Source organism: Phaethon aethereus (assembly GCF_964289735.1).
Source record: "Phaethon aethereus genome assembly, chromosome: 1".
NCBI classification, from domain to species: Eukaryota; Metazoa; Chordata; class Aves; order Phaethontiformes; family Phaethontidae; genus Phaethon; species Phaethon aethereus.
The window spans coordinates 28,043,247-28,061,382 of NC_138575.1; the positions used below are offsets into that span (position 1 = coordinate 28,043,247).

Consider the following 18,136-nt stretch of genomic DNA (forward strand, 5'->3'; position numbering starts at 1 on the left):
TCAGAGTAGTTGCTAGTGGGTATTTCACTTAGAACTGCTGGCTTAAGTTTCCTCAGCTGGGTGCACTATCTCATTAACAGTGTTTGGAGCCATAGTGTATCTCTGAAGAACTGAAAGTACAGGATTCCTGACATGTGCGTCTAAAAAAGAGGATGGAATTGGAAAATAAGGCTTTAAGTCAGGAAGTAACAAAATGGAAAAACTGCATGTATCCCTTTGTATACAATAACGGGTGCTGAATCTCGGTCGGTTTCCAAATGTAAAATTACCAGATGCACAGTCTGTGCTGTCATTGCTGCCGTAGTACTGTGTCGTTCAGTAGACAAGTTGGAGCATGAGGAAAGAATTCAGACATGACAGTTTTAGTCTATTTTGAAGTACTTTGCCAGTTGTGCTGCTTAATACTCTGCCTGTTCACCAGATTATTTAAAGATAGAAGAGTTTCTCTAAGTCTGTTCTTCATTTCACTGTTTGCTTCAATTATGCCTTGGATTTTTTTCAGTAACCTGATTCCCTTCTACAGAATTTGTCTTGCCTTTAAATTCAAGCTGAGCATTGCCTTGGCTGGAGATTACAAGTGCTTCAGCTGCTAAAGCTCATCATGACAGGGATTTAAGGGGCTTAAACTGCAGTGTGCCTCAGGTAGTTGTCTTGCACTTCTTTTTGTAGTCAAAGCTCTTTGTGCAGTTTCAGTGTTTCTCCAGTTGCTTCCTCAAGGTGAGAGAGGCTATTTGAAATAGAGGACATGCCATTCTTAAGAGGAGGATGTTTATGTAAATCTGGTTTGTGAAAAAGCTTTTAAATAGCTTCAGGGGCAAGGAGATGAAAATATTTCACACTGCTATTATTCAAAATGCTGGTATTAATTCTTTGTCCATGCAACTGCTGGAAAAAAACGTTGGGAAATGGTGCGGATGGCAAACAAGAGGAAGAAGTGCTACTCTGGCAAGTGGACACAGTTACCTCTTTTAGACATAACTAAGACATTTGGAGTTTAAAGGTTTGACAGAGTTCACAGTTTTCCTACACCACTACTTAACATGAGAGGCGAATGTCAGTGTTTATGCATATAACCTTATATTTTGAAGATGGTCATGTTGCAACTTCAGCAAAAAATGAGCATTTTATTCTTGAAAAAAGCATAAAGAAATGTGTTCCATTACAGTATAGCCGTTTCCCCTTATCAAATATATATGCTACAGAAATTAATAACCTTGAAATGAAAGTGCAAAATTATCTTGAAAAATATAAAAAAGTTCATACCGACACTAGTAATGAACCAGTAAAATACCAATCACATGCAAAGTTCTTTGGGTTTTTTTGGTTGTTTTTATGAGAACTCCAGTAATGAGGAATATGTTACAAATACTTCAAAAATTCTGTGCATGTAATTACAAACAGTGACTGTAGCGACTAGCAGTTCATTATGTTCTAGAAGGAGGTTGGCTGAAATTTGTTTCATAGGAGAACTTGTGTCGTAAGAAGGATGTGCGTGTGCATTGCCTGCCCTTTACAGGGATACAGATATCTTTGACGGGGTCTTTTTTGTCTTTTTATGATCTGGTCTCCTGACTCCCAAACTGCTTATGAATTGGCATGTCACCATCCAGAACTAAATTGAATCAAGCAGATGAAACACAAATATGAGGTACTGCTAGTGGTCTGTGTACCATAATTTGGGAACTTAGTCCATAGACTAGGGCAAAGAATGTCTGCTGCAAGGAGTTTTTGGGACCGGAGTCCTGTTTTTATGTTTAACAAATGTCAAGCTTAAATCCTAACAGCAGTGCGAAAGGCTGTTGAAAATGAATGTGGGTGTCTTGACACAGAAAGTAATGGTGAAGTCTGGTAGCAGCAACCAGTGTGAATTGGTGGATTTATGAAACCAGTTTTCCTACATAATATGAGAAAGGGAATGTCTGCTTTCTACTCTGTCTCTTAATTTCTGTTCCTTTTCTGATTTCATTTTCCATCTGCACTCTTGTATTGTAGCAGTCTTTGTGTTGTTAGCTTTTTTAACTTGCTTTATTTACATGTAGGCCATGTTCTTTTTTCTCAGTGAAGACCTTTGAACTTAAGGCAGTTTATCTTTCTTCTTCAGCTCCTTAATCAAAAATCTGTTCTCTCTCTTCTCTGCAGCCAGATACCTGACAAGGTTTGTAGCCAGTATTGTTTAATGTTGGGTGGTATTTCATATGGGAAATGTCTATTTATGCTGTCAGGTTTTGATTGAAACTTACTGATGTGTTCAGATTTCCATATACTGCAAATATTTTGAACTTGCTAGCTTGTCCAAGTGAAGGAATGACTGCTGCAGAGTACTTTCATGCTTTATGTATTTGTAATGTTATGGCTTCTGTGGTAGTTAACCATCTGTAAGATGGCAGTGTATGGATTTCATCTGTTATAGAACTTATTTAAACTATAGGAGTAGACTGGTTTACCAGTTTTGAACTTAAAGTTCTTGGTAGTAACAGCGGTTGTGTCTGGAGTACCAGTACTGTTCTGAAGTTGAGTTCCTAGACTCTGAGTATCAGCTTGTATCAGGGTCTTACGGGATGCAACTTACTCTGTGCTCAAGCAACCCATGTGGGTAAGTAGTAAGTCAATACCGCTTTCTGAAAAAGAATTATTGAGAAGGTGACTGCTGCAAGGGAACCCACTATGTTACTGCCTGAAGAGATGTGCAGTGAGATGACAAGTACCTCAGCAAAGAACTTAGTGCAGAGAGATAGCAATCACTGTTCTGCTTTCCAGTGCTGTGACTCTAATCTTGCAGAAGCTTGAATTCTGAATCAATGAATTCGGACTTGAATCTGAAATTGTCATCCTTACTGCTCAGGAGGTTTGGGATAGTCAGCTGTGATGCCTTTTCCAGGGGACTGGAGGGAAGGAGAACAGTGGAGGCAAGTTATAGTCCTCAAGGGTATATTTTGCCTGGCTCTTCATTCCCTTTTCAGAAATCAGTGTGTTGGCTTTATTTCCACCTATTCCTCTTTCCACAGGAGAGAGATGGGAATCACAAAGGTGTTAATGGAATGAATAAGAGGAAAGAAAAGATCTTTTTCTTCTCTGGATTCATCTGCACATTCCACAGGGTCCTGTGGACCTTCTGGTCATTGTGAAGGCTCCAGAAACCAGGGAAAGTGGTTTCTTCTAACACCTCAACTATTACTGCTTTGCTTAGGATTGGTTGTGGTTTTGGGTCATCTTTTGATCTAGGCATTAATTTTCCTGCTTTTTTTCTGTTACCTATGTCTCACTTCATTTGTTAGGGTGTGCCTTCTATCCAGGCTTTTGCTGCTGCATATACCTGCTTGAAAACAGAGATTTGAGGATTTGAGGGATCATTTTGCATTGTTCTTTCAGCTCCGTGCTCCCCTCTTCTAGGTGTGAAGACGCAGACTATTTCAACGAAGTAGCACTGAGTGATTCTTCCCCTGGAGAAGCTGGTGAATTCAGTGGCAGCTATCCCTGTAGTCCTGGAGAAGAGGGCCTTTCCCTCCACTTTGCCCCTTTGGAGTTACTGCCTGTTACAGCTCCTTTTGCAGAGTGCTTCCCTTACTGGGGCTTTTGCTCTCTATGGACTGTGTAGTACATTGTACAGTGTTTCAGTTCTTCTCTTTGTTGGTATGTTGCTACGTGAGCCTGCCCATTTCATAAAATAAATACTTATTCCCTCAGGGATTCAGTACTAAAATCAGAGTTGCAGAATGGGTGAGGATGGAAGGGGCCTCTGAAGATCATCTAGTCCAACCCCACCCCTGCTCAAAGCAGTCAGCCATAGTAGGTTGCTCAGGGTTATGTCCCGCCAGATTTTTTTACATCTCCAAGGATGGACACTCCACAACTTTTTCTGGGAAACTTGTTCCAGTGTTTGACCATGCTTACAATTTAAAAAAAAAAAAAAATTCCTTATATTAAACAGAAGTTTCCTCTATTTCAATTTGTGCCCATTCCTCTTGATCTTTTACTTGGCACCACTAAGAAAGTCTGGTTCCATCTTTATTCGCCACACAGGGTATTCACAGACAGAGATAAGGTCCTCCTGAGCTTTTTCTACTCCAGTAAAGAAACAGTCACAGCTTTTTCAGCCTCTCCACATAGCTCACGTGGCCCAAGCCCTTGATCATCTTCGTGGCTATCATAGGCCTGGAAGCTATGTGGTATCTGTTTTGAAAATCACTTCTGTGTGTCACAGACTTGATGGAAAAAATCTAGGAGTCACAAGTATCATCAAATGTAAATAACAGCATATAGTGCTTGGACTATGACTCTTCAAAACATCTGATTTCTTATGAAGACGTTGAAGTCAGAATCATAAGTGAGCATAACTTAATTGGTAGCAATAACTACCTTCTAAGGGAGAAAGGCATAAGTGCTCATTTCTAGTGATCCAAGCTGATCTGGGTTACGTAATAAAACGCACAGCACTTGCTGTGTAGATGCTGTAGCTGTTGCTCTTTTCTTAGGACAAAGTTTGCAAGAAAAAATTGTGTGTGTTTTTATATTTGTATATATGTGTATTATATATGGTATTTGCCATAACAAAGAAAAATCTTGGCATGATCTGTAGGAGCTTTTTCAATTATTTTCATCTTAAGGTGGAGAAAAAAAGAATATTGGTGCATGCTTTTTTCTATACAATGGAATATGTCAATCCTGCAGCATCTGCTGTCGCACCTCTTCTCTTACGAAGTTGCAGAAGCCAGCCTCAGCTGAATTTGTCCCTATGGATGGCATTTGTGCGTATCTCAGCATTTAGCTGACATTCTGCTCATGTATTTGATGATAGACTTTAGCCATACCTTCGCTGTAATAACTCCACTGCACTTTTTTCTTGTATATCTTTTAAATGCCCAGTTATCATCCAGCTGGTGAGCTACAGATTGTCTTGTGCTACACTTAATGTTGCTCAGCAATAAGAAAGATTCAGCCTGGCTGACCAAGAGTTTCTCTTCATTAAAAATCAAACCCCAACCCAAGATGTTTCTATTTGGGATGATATTTTTAGGTTTTATCACATGCTATACATGGGTTTTAAGAATGTTTTAGAAGTTTAATATTGCAAAAATATAACTGTTAAAATATTAACTGTATATTTTCTATGTAATTCTAGGTACGGCAGGAACTGGATGAAAAAATCACTAAAGAACTTGAACTGGGTAATGTGTCATTATGTTAGGAGTGTTTTTAAGGAGGATGACTGTTCCTAACTATTGAACATAATGGCTTGAAAGCTGTGAAGTTCCTGTTCTAAGCACAGGTTTTCTTGTGCTAGTTTTCCAGTTTAGACTTGTGTGTGAAAACTTCCTGCTTGCCAAAATATTGTAAAAAATGGTATGTAGCTGCCTGGGAGAAAAAAAAAAAAAATGCAAAGAAAACTAACCCATTTCTGCCACACAGGTACACTTGGCTTAAGCTGAAGTCACCTTTCGCAACAGTTAATTCTCAAGCACAAATCAAACATAAAACAAGCTCTGAGATAAGATTTTTATAGACTTCAGCCATCACTTCTCCTTTCATGTATATCACTTGCATTCAGCACTAAGCCATACCATACACATTCTCTGCTGTTAGTTCTTGATTTTTGCTATGTCTCTTATTCGTTGCTTGTATTTGTAGCAGTCTTTTTTTTGAATAAGCAAGAAGGATATAATGAGTGACAAAAGATATCCTTTCTTTAGGAAAAGATCATTCAGTAGTGTTTAGGCAAACATAGGATGAGTTGAATGCTTGTAATGTATAGCATAAAACATGCTTTATAATATGAGGCCAGGTGTCCAAAGAGGAATTCTGCCTATTTCATGATATTTATTCCTCCAGTGACTGGTGCTATTTTCAAAGCAGGTAGCCCCTGAGAGCATTTCCTTCTGTTCCCATATGCTTTTAATCATATAGGGAGTGTTCAGCTGTTGCTTCATAGCTCTTTCTATGTGTCTAAATGGACACAAAACCATTGGCTTGCATCCATGTGCATTTTGAACATAATTGCACATTTGCTACGTGTCAGAGTGTGTTTGGTTTGGGGACCTTGTCTGAAAAAGGTGGCTGGAGAAAGATGGCAAAGGTGGTGTCATGGTTAAACCCCATCCAGCAACTAAGCACCACCCAGCCACTCGCCCACTCCCCCCACAGCAGGATGGGGGAGAGAAAAACAGTTTAACAGGTAAAGCAAAAGCCGTGCACGCAAGCAAAGCAAGGAATTCATTCACTACTTCCCATCAGCACGCAGGTGTTCAGCCATCTCCAGGAAAGCAGGGCTCCATCACACATAACGGTTACTTGGGAAGACAAATGCCATGACTCCAAATGTCCCCCTTCTCTACCTCCTTTTTCTTCCCCCCAGCTTTCTCCCTGGCAGCCCAGCACGAGAAGCTGAACTGAAAACATCAGTATGTAATCAACATTATTTTCATCACACACCCAAAATACAGCCTCATACTAGCTTGTATGAGGAAAATTAAGTCTATCCCAGCTGAAACCAGGACAGGTGGGTTTGCTTTCATGAGTATGTGTTTTCATGGAGAAAAGAGGGCTTTGCCAGGGTGGGTTGCAAAGATGCCCCTCAGAGAAGGTACCAGGCCAGCAAACTTGTCCTGGCCTGACTGCAGTGCAAAGGTGCCTGCGTTTTCACAGGTCAGTTCTGTTAAAGTTTGTCATGGAGAATGCAGAAGCTGGTTTTTAGGAGTAATGTTCCAATAAATCACTGATTTCGTTTAAGGAGAACAGACATTTGAGGTTTTGAAGAGCTCTGCAGGGGCCTAAATGTAGCACTGGTGTCAGCAGGAGTTGTCTGTGGTTTCCATGAAGATGTTCAGTGTGTAGCCTCTGGAATTTCTTTCACTAGCTTTAGAAATACTCTTGACTGATAAGCAAATGTGGAAAAAATGTGCTTCTTCCTTTGTGCCTAGCCCTTTCATTGTTATGTTCCCTTGGAAGTTTTTTAAATATCTTTCTGGACTGTAGTCTCTCCAGTTACCCGTAATGTTTTTACAGTGACTTATTTGGCCCTGTCTACTGTAAAAGTAACACCAGGAATCTTGTCTCTTTTCTCCCTAGCCACTGCTGAACTTGAAACTGGATCTGCTGGAGCTTCTCCCATGGTATCTACTGATGGATCTTCAAAAAATTTCCATGTTGACCAGGATCCCCTTTGCAGGGCAATACAGGAATACCGTGATGTTTTAACCAAAAATTATCTAATTTGAACAAAATGGTAGGGAAAGGCTCTGGAAATTATTTTGTTTACATAGTGCATCTATGGTTTCTCATCCCATGGTTCAGATGTGAAAACATGTTTATTACAGTCTGAATATAAATTATAAGTCCATTAAATGGATGTCTACCACATTGCACTCAGCTGTTCGTTTATTGATGCATAGTTGTTCTATTTTTCACTCACAGTAAGAACCATATCTATTTTTTCTGAGTAGCAGATTGACTAATCTTGATTCTTGAGCTTGACAGAACTGTCAAAATGTTTATTATTAAGGTAGATGCATTATCTTGCTCCACTTATGTTCTGTGTACTCCCTTTGTTCTGTTTAATCCTTTCACTCTATGTGTTTCTAATGTTTCCAGTGTTATTTTAATGCTTAGGACATTATTTGATGTGCTTTGAGCCTGTTGCTTTAGTCCTGATGAAGTGAATATTTCTGCTGATAAAGCAAAAGTTTTACCAGTGTTCAAGCTGGAGAATAGGGCACTTTACATTGCTGTCACTTTATGCGCCTTAGGTTTAAAATTACTTTGAGTTTATAGTAGTGCCAAGAAAGTTGTTCTGTGGTCTTTTTGGTATCTTTGTTTTGTATCGCAGAACCACAGAATGGGTGAGTTTGGAAGGGACCTCCAGAGGTCATCTGGTCTAGCCCCCCTGCTCAAGCAGGACCACCTAGAGCCAGTTGCCCAAGATTACGTTGGCTTTTGAATACCTTCAAGGATGGAGTCTCCACAGCCTCCATGGGCAACCTGTGCTAGTGCTCAGTCACCCTCACAGTAAAGAAGTGTTTCCTGATGTTCAGATGGAACCTTCTGTGTTTCAGTTTCTGTCCACTGCCTCTCATGGTGTTCATGTTGATTTTTGTATTAAAAATTGTTGCGGCGTTGAACATTCACAGTTCCTACATCAGCACCTGTGGTGCACCCGAAACACTTCATGGGGGGGAGCGGGAAGGAAGGAATGTTAATATATCAACCTTCAGCCTCCTCGGTACTTTCCAAAACTTGTGTGATAGGATAGCCAATCTTTTTGTTGCTGCTAGCTGATGATGATATGGTGGCTGTAGCCCAAGTGTTGGCCAGTATTGTAGGACATTTGTGTCAATAAAACAAGCAGCTTTACTTATTTCAGGGCGTCACCTGTTGTTACTGAAGATCTGCAGTTGTCATTTCGTGTCCGCAAAACTCCATAGTGGTCAGAAGATTATAGAACAAAGTCCCAATTCTGGAAAAGTAAGAATGGTTGTACTGAGATGGATGAAGACAGGAAAAATTTGGGGGTTTTACCTGCTAATTCAAGGACTTGAGTTAACAGGCAATGAGGAAAGCAATGAATGCTGCTATGAAAATGTTCTTTTTTTATATGAATACATTTTTGTGAAGCTAATACACTGTATTTAATCCCAGATAATCCATTCCAACTTGATATTTAATAAACTTTATAATCTAGTACATGTCTTCGTTTTATAGTTCTCTTTCTTGACTTTGCTTTCCACCCCCTTCCCTGCCCCTAGAACTCTCCAGATCTCTCCTGCTCACTCCAGCTCTGTTCATGGTTGCATTTTCAGCTTGTTCTCGAGGCCAGGCAAAAGGCCAGCATGCATCTGTGCCTTTTTCCTCTGGGCAAGCCTGAAGCACAATTGTGTTAAGATCATGGACTAGAGTTGAGGTTCCGAAACTTCCTGTATTTTAGAGCAATCCTTCTTGTAGTCTGGGCAGAAGGTAGTAGGTGAGGTTCCGGTAGCCATGAAAGGCTGGCAAATCCCACAGGTTTTGATCCCATGGGGAGCTGACCAGTTCGTAGCCCGCAAAGGGAAAGGGTGTTAAGAAATTTCTCCAGCCTGCACCAGAGCAGTCAAAGAGAAGTTCAGCTTTTGGTACTTTCTAGCAACTCTCCACAGAGAAGGCAGGTGCAGAAAGTCTTGGCCTTCACTTTGTGTTGTCATTGTGATGAACTCGGACATGGTTGAGTTTTCAAGTTTGTCCCTATCCTATCCTCTCATAGGGGATAGTTCTTGGCTGGTGGAGCAGCAGAATGGAAATTCAGCATTGGCATCTGGCATAACAGGAGTTGATAGCAGTTAGTATGCGGGGTAAAGAGAAGTCCAGTCAATACCTGCATGTGATAGTCCATCTCCAGTGTCACTGTGGGGCTACTCTTGATGATCTTGGAGAAGCCATGGCACTTGGGGGAGGCTTCTGATGCCTGGAAGATAGGAAATGTCCATCCCATTTTCAGCCTCATCTCGCTGCCTGGGAAGGTGATGGAGTGCATCCTCCTGGAAGCCATACCTGAAGATGTTTAGAGATGACAAAGTGACAGGGAGGAGTCAGCATGTGTTTGCAAAGGGGGAAATCATGCCATGCTAATCTGGTAGCCACCTATGATGACATGAGTAATTCAGTGGACAGAGGGAGAGCAGTACATGTTGGCTTACCTTGACTTTAGCAGCGCTTTCTCTGGATTCCACCATAAAAGTAAAGTTCAGCTTTTGGAACTTCCTGATCTCTTTCCAAAGAGAAAGCAAGTGTGTTTCTTAATTTTTTTGCTAAGCTATGTTAGAAACCATTTCAGGCCAATAACTAAGAGAATTGCTAGATTTTTAAAATCGGTTGTACAGAGTATGCAATTCTGTTTCAGAGAATATCATTATGCCAGTTGCTTTTTTTTCCTCAAGAGGAAATGGTCTACAAGTTGTCCAGGTTTTGCTGTCTTCAAAATGATGTGTTGAATTGTAGCCACAAACATGATTAGTTTTTCAGTTATTCACTGGTAGAGTAGTGGCTTGAAAGATCAGTTAAAGGCTGTTTGAGTAGCGCTGCTGTAGCATTAATGTGTCTGCCTGATGAGTCTTGGCTTCTGAGACGTCCAGGCACCTGCTTATAATTCATTGCTGACCTCTGCAGCTCTAACTGCTTCACTGGTGCTTTGCAGAGGGAGTATAAATCTAGTCTACTATAAGCATACTGACCAACTTTGTCGTGTTTTCACCATCCCCTTACCCTAGAGACACCTCTCACCACCCTTACCTTCTACAGTAATAAACCACCTGTTACTAAAAGCAAACAAACTGCACATTCTATTTGCCTATAAAAGCCAATGGTAAATGCTTCTTTACTGCTGGCTCTTAATGAGAAGTGAAGGTTATTGGCTGCTGGACAAACCAAACTGAAAGCCAGGGTTAACATCTAGCATAGCAATTGTTCGTAAGTTTACCATGAGGGTAAGTGCATAAAGGAAAGTCTAATCAATTCATTAACTTCAAAGTTCATGTGTTTGCTTTCTTGTTCAGTAGTGAAAACCCTATTCTCAGAAGTGGGTGGCTGGTTCTTGCTGCTTGTTGGAAACGGCACCAGCTACCCTGAAAGTGGTGCTGCTACCACATTACATGACAATACACAAGGTCACTATTTATCCTGAAACAGAGCTGTATTCTGTTCTATAAAACAGGGAGCTGATCTTCTGTATAGGTATCTACCTTTCACTGTTTTTGTCTAAGCGTGTGGACCAGTTCCCTGGTGTCTTAGCGCCTGACGACATACTACTGGCACATAGTGGGTGCCTGTTGAGGGTTTTGTGGTGGGGTTTTTTTTCATTTTGTTTGTACAATGCAAGCAATGCAGGCAAATTACATGTGAACAAGGGAATTTCAGCTTGTTCCTGCACCCCACTGCCATTGTTCTTTGCACTCCAGAACCAGGGGCTCTTGGCTCTGCATCACACAAAAATTGCCTTTCTTAAGCAAGGCTGAAATTGTTCAAAGCAAGACTTTTGATGAAGAGATGTTTTCCACTACCAAACTACATGTCTTCAACTATGCCTATTTACGGAGGTCTTTAACACAAGCTTCAGTTTTTTCCCTATCCATCACACCTTCAGCTCCAGAGCATAGTGTCAGGCAGTCCTCTTCCAGAAGAGCTGCAGCTTCATTTTCCACACTTTGGGAAATAACATCCAGCTACTTGTTTATGGTATGCCAGTTTACCTGTTCATTGGCAGTGTCTTTTCCTTTCAGCATTCTCCTTTGTAATGCAACACATGGCCTCCAGTCTCTCCTCTCTAGCCCTTTCAGCTCCAGCCATTGTCTGCTTTTCAGCATATTCTATAATTTTACTCATATTGTGGTTCCTGTGTCCCTATCCTAAATTTAGCAATTTCTTTCACATGCCTGATGTCTTACATGGGATTAGTAAGAAGATGAGATTAATGATCTTGTGTCAGTACTGAAAGGTCAAATTAGATTGTTGGAGAAATTGGAGTCTGAGGTCATTCCAGACACACAGGGCACAAAACCTTTCCTTTCTGAGTCCACCACCAGAGAAAGCCTCAACACTGAACAGTTATGGCTTACATACTGGAATTGCAGCATGAGGTTTCATAACAGGAACGAATCCTGGTTCTGTAGTTTTTACCACTCCAGCTGCTCTGGAGCATCACAGCTCCAAAGAAGGGGAAGACCATGTGAGAAGTCCATTCTGTAAAGCCCTGAATGCCCCAATACATGTCTACATGTAGCCTTCAGTGCCCCCCGATGACATTAAAACTAGAGATCTTGTTTCGGTAACAGGTAATATGGTCTAATTTTTTATAGCAAGTTATTTTTCATGACATGTTCTTCAGTTTATACAGAGGCATAAAGATATTCATATGTCTTGCAGCCAGACAGCCACTGGTAGAGTCTCAACAGTGTCCACGATACTTGAAACCAGAGTGGAGATGTGTGATTTTAATGGGCATGCTGAACTGCTCACTGGTCTTCAGTGGTGATACACTATCAATAGGAAGCCAAGGGCAACGTCTCCATTGAAAACCTAGCCACACATGGGGATCTTTGGGGTACTTTTCTACAGAAGGCTGGCTGTCACTCCATGAGGCAACCTCACGTCCGCTGAAAGGGTCTGTGCAGATATAATCAGTTTTGCACACAAAGCCAAAATGAAGGTCTGCATATCTGTCTCCTTGGCATAGATGGCAATTCCTTCAAACGTTCAGTTGTGCACCTGGTGTTGATCTTGCAAAGCAAAGGAAACCCTGCTGAGACCATGCCTTTAGCTCCTGGGGCCTTGAAGAGGCTATATCTGACAGCAGCTGCTGGGACTGGGGCCAGCCGGGTCTGGCCTGGAGATATCTCCTATGCTGCAGCTGCACCCATGAGCAGTGATGGAGCAGGGGCATTGCCAGGCAAAGCCTAGTCCCACCACGCCAGAGCAAGGCAAGCAGGGTGGACCTGAAGACTGTGGCCAGTTCCAACCAGGACTGCAGCTTACTAGGCAAGTTCCTGGTAACAAGACAATTGGGAAGTCTGTCCCCAGGTCAGAGTCAGCATGAGGATGAGGCCTTGTGAGGGTGACCACAGTCAGACACAGCCCCAGGATGGCTGAGCAGGGCCATGGGAATGGGCCGGGCTGGTACATCAGCCCACAGGTCTTCAGTGTTCATGCGGGACAGGCTTGATACAATGCTGAACCAACAGTGAGTCAATCAGCTTTTCTCCTCAGTGGCACCAACTCATACAGATGCTCAGGACTCCTGTCACAAACCTCATTTCTTATTGCCTTGAACTCTCTGATTTGTGTATGCTATCCTACAAGAGGATCTTCAGCCCTGTTAGGGGCGCTTCTTTTGTCTGGAAGACCATTTATGTGTTTATAGTGCATCCTAACAGGGCAATCCAGCTACTCAGTACTTACTGTGAGCAAGCTGCGAAATCCAGTAGCCTGATGGGAATGGTACAAACACATGTATAGCTATAGATACAAAGATAGGTATATGCATATAGATATGTCTGTAGACATAGATATGTAGATATAGGTACGTACAATGTGTATCCCTACAGCAGCCAAGCACAGCCACTCAGTGTGCCCTGTAACTGAGCTCTTCCCTCATCTTTGATGGTTTCACACCTGGACCATGCAGCTGAGGCTCTCCCGGGAGCAGCCAGACAGCAAGTACCTTCCTCTGAGTCCCTAATTTGGGTTCCTGCCCACCCTTGGGCTTCTCTGCTCCCCTGGACTGGAGTAGATGGGCCTTTGATGGGCTGATGGCTCCTGTGATGAGCCTGGGTGCAGCTGGAGCTGGGTTTTATTCCAGTGTCCCTTCCTCTCCACCATCCCCATCCTCAAGCAGAGGAGCTTTTATCAGAGAGAATCATAGAATAGTTTGGGTTGGAAGGGTCATTTAAAGGTCATCTAGTCCAACCTGCCTGCAGCGAGCAGGGACATCTTTAACTAGATCATATTGCTCAGAGCCCCCTCCAACCTGACCTTGAACATAACCCAACATGTAACTAACTCCAACACTTAACTCCTCAGTGCCTCAAGGCCTTCCAGCCTGCATAGGGGTGAGGTTTCTCGCCGCTGTGTCACTTGTACCCGTTATTTACCCATAAACCCACAAACAATTGGCAAGAAGACCTTTGGCCAGTGTTAATTTACACACTTTGTGGCTGTCCCAATCTTTCCTCACCCCAGTGTGTGTTAACCTAATGTTGCTGTTTGCTCACAGACTTCTTTTAACTTCTGAAACAGATTAACAACGCAGAATGCTTAAAAAATAGCAGTGTGAAAGACTGCTTCTTAATCTGCTTAGAATTATAATGTCTTTTCCTAGCACAGCTAGTTGGAGAAGACTACGAAGATCATCATTACAATAGACCTCTTCTAAATGACAGCCAGAAGCACACCAGCACAATCTGCAGGTGCTGGGAGGTATTGCGTGATATCTAGAAACGGCCCCTAAGGCAAGGGCTGGCAATCAGTTGCTCAGCCTTCACTGTGCCACCAGATTGACTTATGCCTCCTCTCAGCCCTTGGTTACAGATTGCCAGTAGCAGATGGTGTTCACTGTGTGCACCTGCAAATCACAAGCTGATGCAAGCATAAGCGCTACTTTAGCTGAGGTTACTATAATAGCCGACCATTCTACTACCTATTAACTACGATGAATTATTAATCTTTAATTATTACTATTAATTTAATCACTGCTATAAGCACAACAAGGACAGTGACTATTACACAGGCAAGCAGCACAGTCCATGTTTTATTCAAGATAATTTGGACCACATACCAGCTAGGTCCTATGAGCACAGCTGTGTATCGCAAATGACAAGGACAATTTTCTCTTTTTGTCTTCTCTTGCCGTTTCTGTTTTAACTGTAGAAATGGAGTACAGTAGAAATTCTTCTCCCTCCTCATAGGCCCATCCTCAAACATCTATAGCAGTGTCTCTATGTAGAACGGAGCTCTAGGCATCTTTGTAAACAAAAAAACCAACCTCCTTCACATTTATAAACACTCGCAGCTTCTACATGGACACTACTGCCAGTAGTAGATGAACTGCCAATTTCCATAGCCTTACAGAAAAGTCACTTTTTATCTCCAATTGTATTATCAAAATCCTGAGCATACAACTGCATTCCCTGTTGCAAGAATGGACAGTTATTATCCAACTCACATGCTCCTTTTTAATGGCTTTTCATGAAACAGTGTCATGCTTACATATTTCTACAGCATCAAGGCAAAAATAACCCAGTACAAAGCTAACAGTCCTTTCACAGCAGCTAGGTAGCCAGAGCAGAAATTATTTACCAAGAAATCCTGAATCACACAAGCCCATTCCAGCTTCCTTTTCCACACAATTATTGGGACCAACCTAATCATCAACGTGTCTTTGTATTGACTGTTAATAAACTCAAACTGGTTTATGCCATCCTCTGTGTGGTGGGTTGGCCCTGGCTGGACACCAGGTGCCCACCAAGGGCATTCTATCACTCCCCTCCTCAGCTGGACAGGGGAGAGAAAATGTGAAAGGCTCCTGGGTTGAGATAAGCACGGGGAGAGATCATTCAGCAATTACCATCACAGGCAAAACAGATTCGTCTTGGGAAAAATTAATTTAATTTATTACCAATCAGAGTAATAGGGTATTGCGAAGTAAACCCAAATCTTAAAATACCTTCTGCCCACCCCTCCCTTCTTCCCAGTCTCAACTTCACTCCCAGTTTTACCTACCTCGTCCACCCCGAGCGGCGCAGGGGGTCAGGGAATGGAGGTTGTGGTCAGTTCATCACACACTGTCTCTGCTGCTCCTTCCTCCTCAGGGACAGGACTCCTCACACTCTGCCCTGCTCCAGCCTGGGGTCCCTCCCACGGGAGACAGTCCTCCACCAACTTCTCCAGCATGAGTCCTTCCCACAGGCTGCAGTTCTTCACGAGCTGCTCCAGCCTGGGTCCCCCCACGGGTGCCGTCCTTCAGGAACAGGCTGCTCCAGCCTGGGTCCCCCACGGGGTCACAAGTCCTGCCAGCAACCCTGCTCCAGCCTGGGCTCCTCTCCCCACGGGGCCACAGGCCCTGCCAGGAGCCTGCTCCAGCGTGGGCTTCCCACGGGGTCACGGCCTCCTTCGGGCATCCCCCTGCTCCGGCGTGGGGCCCTCTCCAGGTGCAGGTGGAGATCTGCTCCCCCGTGGAGCTCCATGGCCGCAGGGGCACAGCCGGCCTCCCCATGGGCTTCCCCAGGGGCTGCCGGGGAACCTCTGCTCCGGCGCCTGGAGCCCCTCCTGCCCCTCCTGCTGCTCTGGCCTGGGGTCTGCAGGGCTGTTCCTCTCACATCTTCTCACTCCTCTCTCTGCTGCTGTTCCACATTTTTATTTTCCCCCTTCTTAACTCTGCTCTCCCAGAGGCGCTGCCACCATCACTGATGGGCTCAGCCTTGGCCAGCGGTGGGTCCATCTTGTAGCCGGCTGCATTGGCTCTGTCGGACGCAGGGGAAGCTTCTGGCAGCTTCTCACAGAAGCCACCCCTGCAGCCCCCCTGCTACCGAAACCTTGCTATGCAAACCCAATCCACTTATCCACAAATAAAATGGTATGACTCCCAGATTGAAGTTTGTCTGTCTTACTTTCTGCACTGGCTGGACTCCTGAAAAATGATTGAATCAGAACTTAGAGCATAAAAGTTAAAACTACTTGAATATTATAAACCATGCAAGGTGTTAAACTAGTCTCTAGATAAAACAGGAAGCTGTCCCCTTCACCCACATAACAATCATCACTTAAATTATAACAACAGCTAACTCTACCAAGTATTTGAATTCTGTTCCATTTCTCATCAGAGACTGTTTCCACTCAGATCCCGACATTTTTAATTTAATGTGAGCTGATGACTTTTCAGGGAAGCAGTCTTGAAAATCAGAAGCACAATTCCACAGAGCAATCCTACCCCAGTATAGTTACAGAAAAGAATCCGGAGCCTGCCTTTTCAAAGACCTTGAGCATTTGCACTTCCTAGATCTAAGCTGCACTTAACACCTGACTCTTGTATCCAGGATGAGTCAGAACAAGCAGTAGAAGAAACACAGCAAAAAGCAAGAAGGCTGTTTCCGTTCGGCGTTGATGAGCATGCACTTTCACGCGTTTTGCACTTGCAGTTTAATCATGGAAATCGTTCTGCACGCTCCGGCTGCTAATGATCCGATTGTTAGGAGAAAGGCGGGCCCCACTCCTATTGACTGTTTACATCTTAATGTGCCCTGTTTTTGAAATCTGTTTCCAAACTAACTGAGGTTCTATTGTGTGACATTTCCTCTGCAGCATCACACGTTTTCAATCAGTATCAGCTCCTTAGCCATAATCACTTCCTGCCTTGGCTCCTGTTCAGAACCGCAATTCTCTGCAAAACAGAGCTCCCGTAAATCCGGTCTGTACAGATGAAATGGTATAGATGAAGTGGTATTTAGGTGGCACTTGGCAAGAACTGTTTTTATTCATTGGAATAAATGGAAATGCTATAAACCGAGTTTTATATGGTTGTAAATAGCTAGGGTTTTTATTGCTGCATGTTTTTTCCCAGTCTTTTGCATGCATGTTGCTTTGAATACAGTTTTGACAATCCGTCCCTTGTATCTGAGGATGCTACATCACTTGCATGTTCCATCAGTGCTAATACTGCAGATCCTTGCCATACACCACCAGCAACTCTGGTTGGAGAGTCTGCAGAATCACAGAATCATAGAATCATTAAGGCTGGAAAAGACCTTTAAGATCATCAAGTCCAACCATCAACCCAACACCACCATGCCCACTAAACCATGTCCTGAAGTGCCATGTCTACACATTTTTTGAAAGCCTCCAGTGATGGTGACTCCACCACTTCCCTGGGCAGCCTGTTCCAGTGTTTGACAACTCTCTCAGTAAAGAAATTCTTCTTAATATCCAGTCTAAACCTTCCTTGCCGCAACTTGAGGCCATTTCCTCTTGTTCTGTAACTAGTTACTTGGGAGAAAAGACCAACACCCACCTCACCACAACCCCCTTTCAGGTAGTTGTAGAGAGCGACGAGGTCTCCCGTCAGCCTCCTCTTCTCCAGACTGAACAACCCCAGTTCCCTCAGCCGCTCCTCATAAGACTTGTGCTCTAGCCCCCTCACCAGCTTCGTTGCCCTTCTCTGGACACGCTCCAGCACCTCAGCATCCTTCTTGTAGTGAGGGGCCCAAAACTGAACACAGGATTCGAGGTGCGGCCTCACCAGTGCCGAGTACAGGGGCACAAGCACTTCCCTACTCCTGCTGGCCACACTATTTCTGATACAGGCCAGGATGCCGTTGGCCTTCTTGGCCACCTGGGCACACGGCTGGCTCATGTTCAGCCGGCTGTCAACCAGCAGCCCCAGGTCCTTTTCCACCAGGCAGCTCTCCAGCCACTCCTCCCCAAGCCTGTAGCGTTGCATGGGGTTGTTGTGACCCAAGTGCAGGACCCAGCACTTGGCCTTATTAAACCTCACACAATTGACCTCCGCCCATCGATCCAGCCTGTCCAGATCCCTCTGCAGAGCCCTCCTACCCTCCAGCAGATCAACACTCCCGCCCAACATGGTATTGTCTGCAAACTTACTGAGGGAGCACTCGATCCCTTCATCCAG

At 43.5% G+C, this 18,136-nt stretch overlaps 1 protein-coding gene across 1 annotated transcript in view; it reads left to right on the top strand.

Moving 5' to 3' along the window:
• Positions 1-7,211, top strand: part of ANKRD26 (ankyrin repeat domain containing 26) — a gene marked incomplete at its 3' end in the record, with an annotated part of 68,558 nt that extends 61,347 nt beyond the window's left edge. Inside the window, exons 38-39 of the mRNA XM_082014271.1 lie at positions 5,120-5,165; positions 7,063-7,211. Coding sequence (XP_081870397.1) covers positions 5,120-5,165; positions 7,063-7,211 — 195 coding nt within the window. The remainder of the gene's footprint in view (positions 1-5,119; positions 5,166-7,062) is intronic.
• Between the last annotated feature and the right edge of the window lie 10,925 nt (positions 7,212-18,136).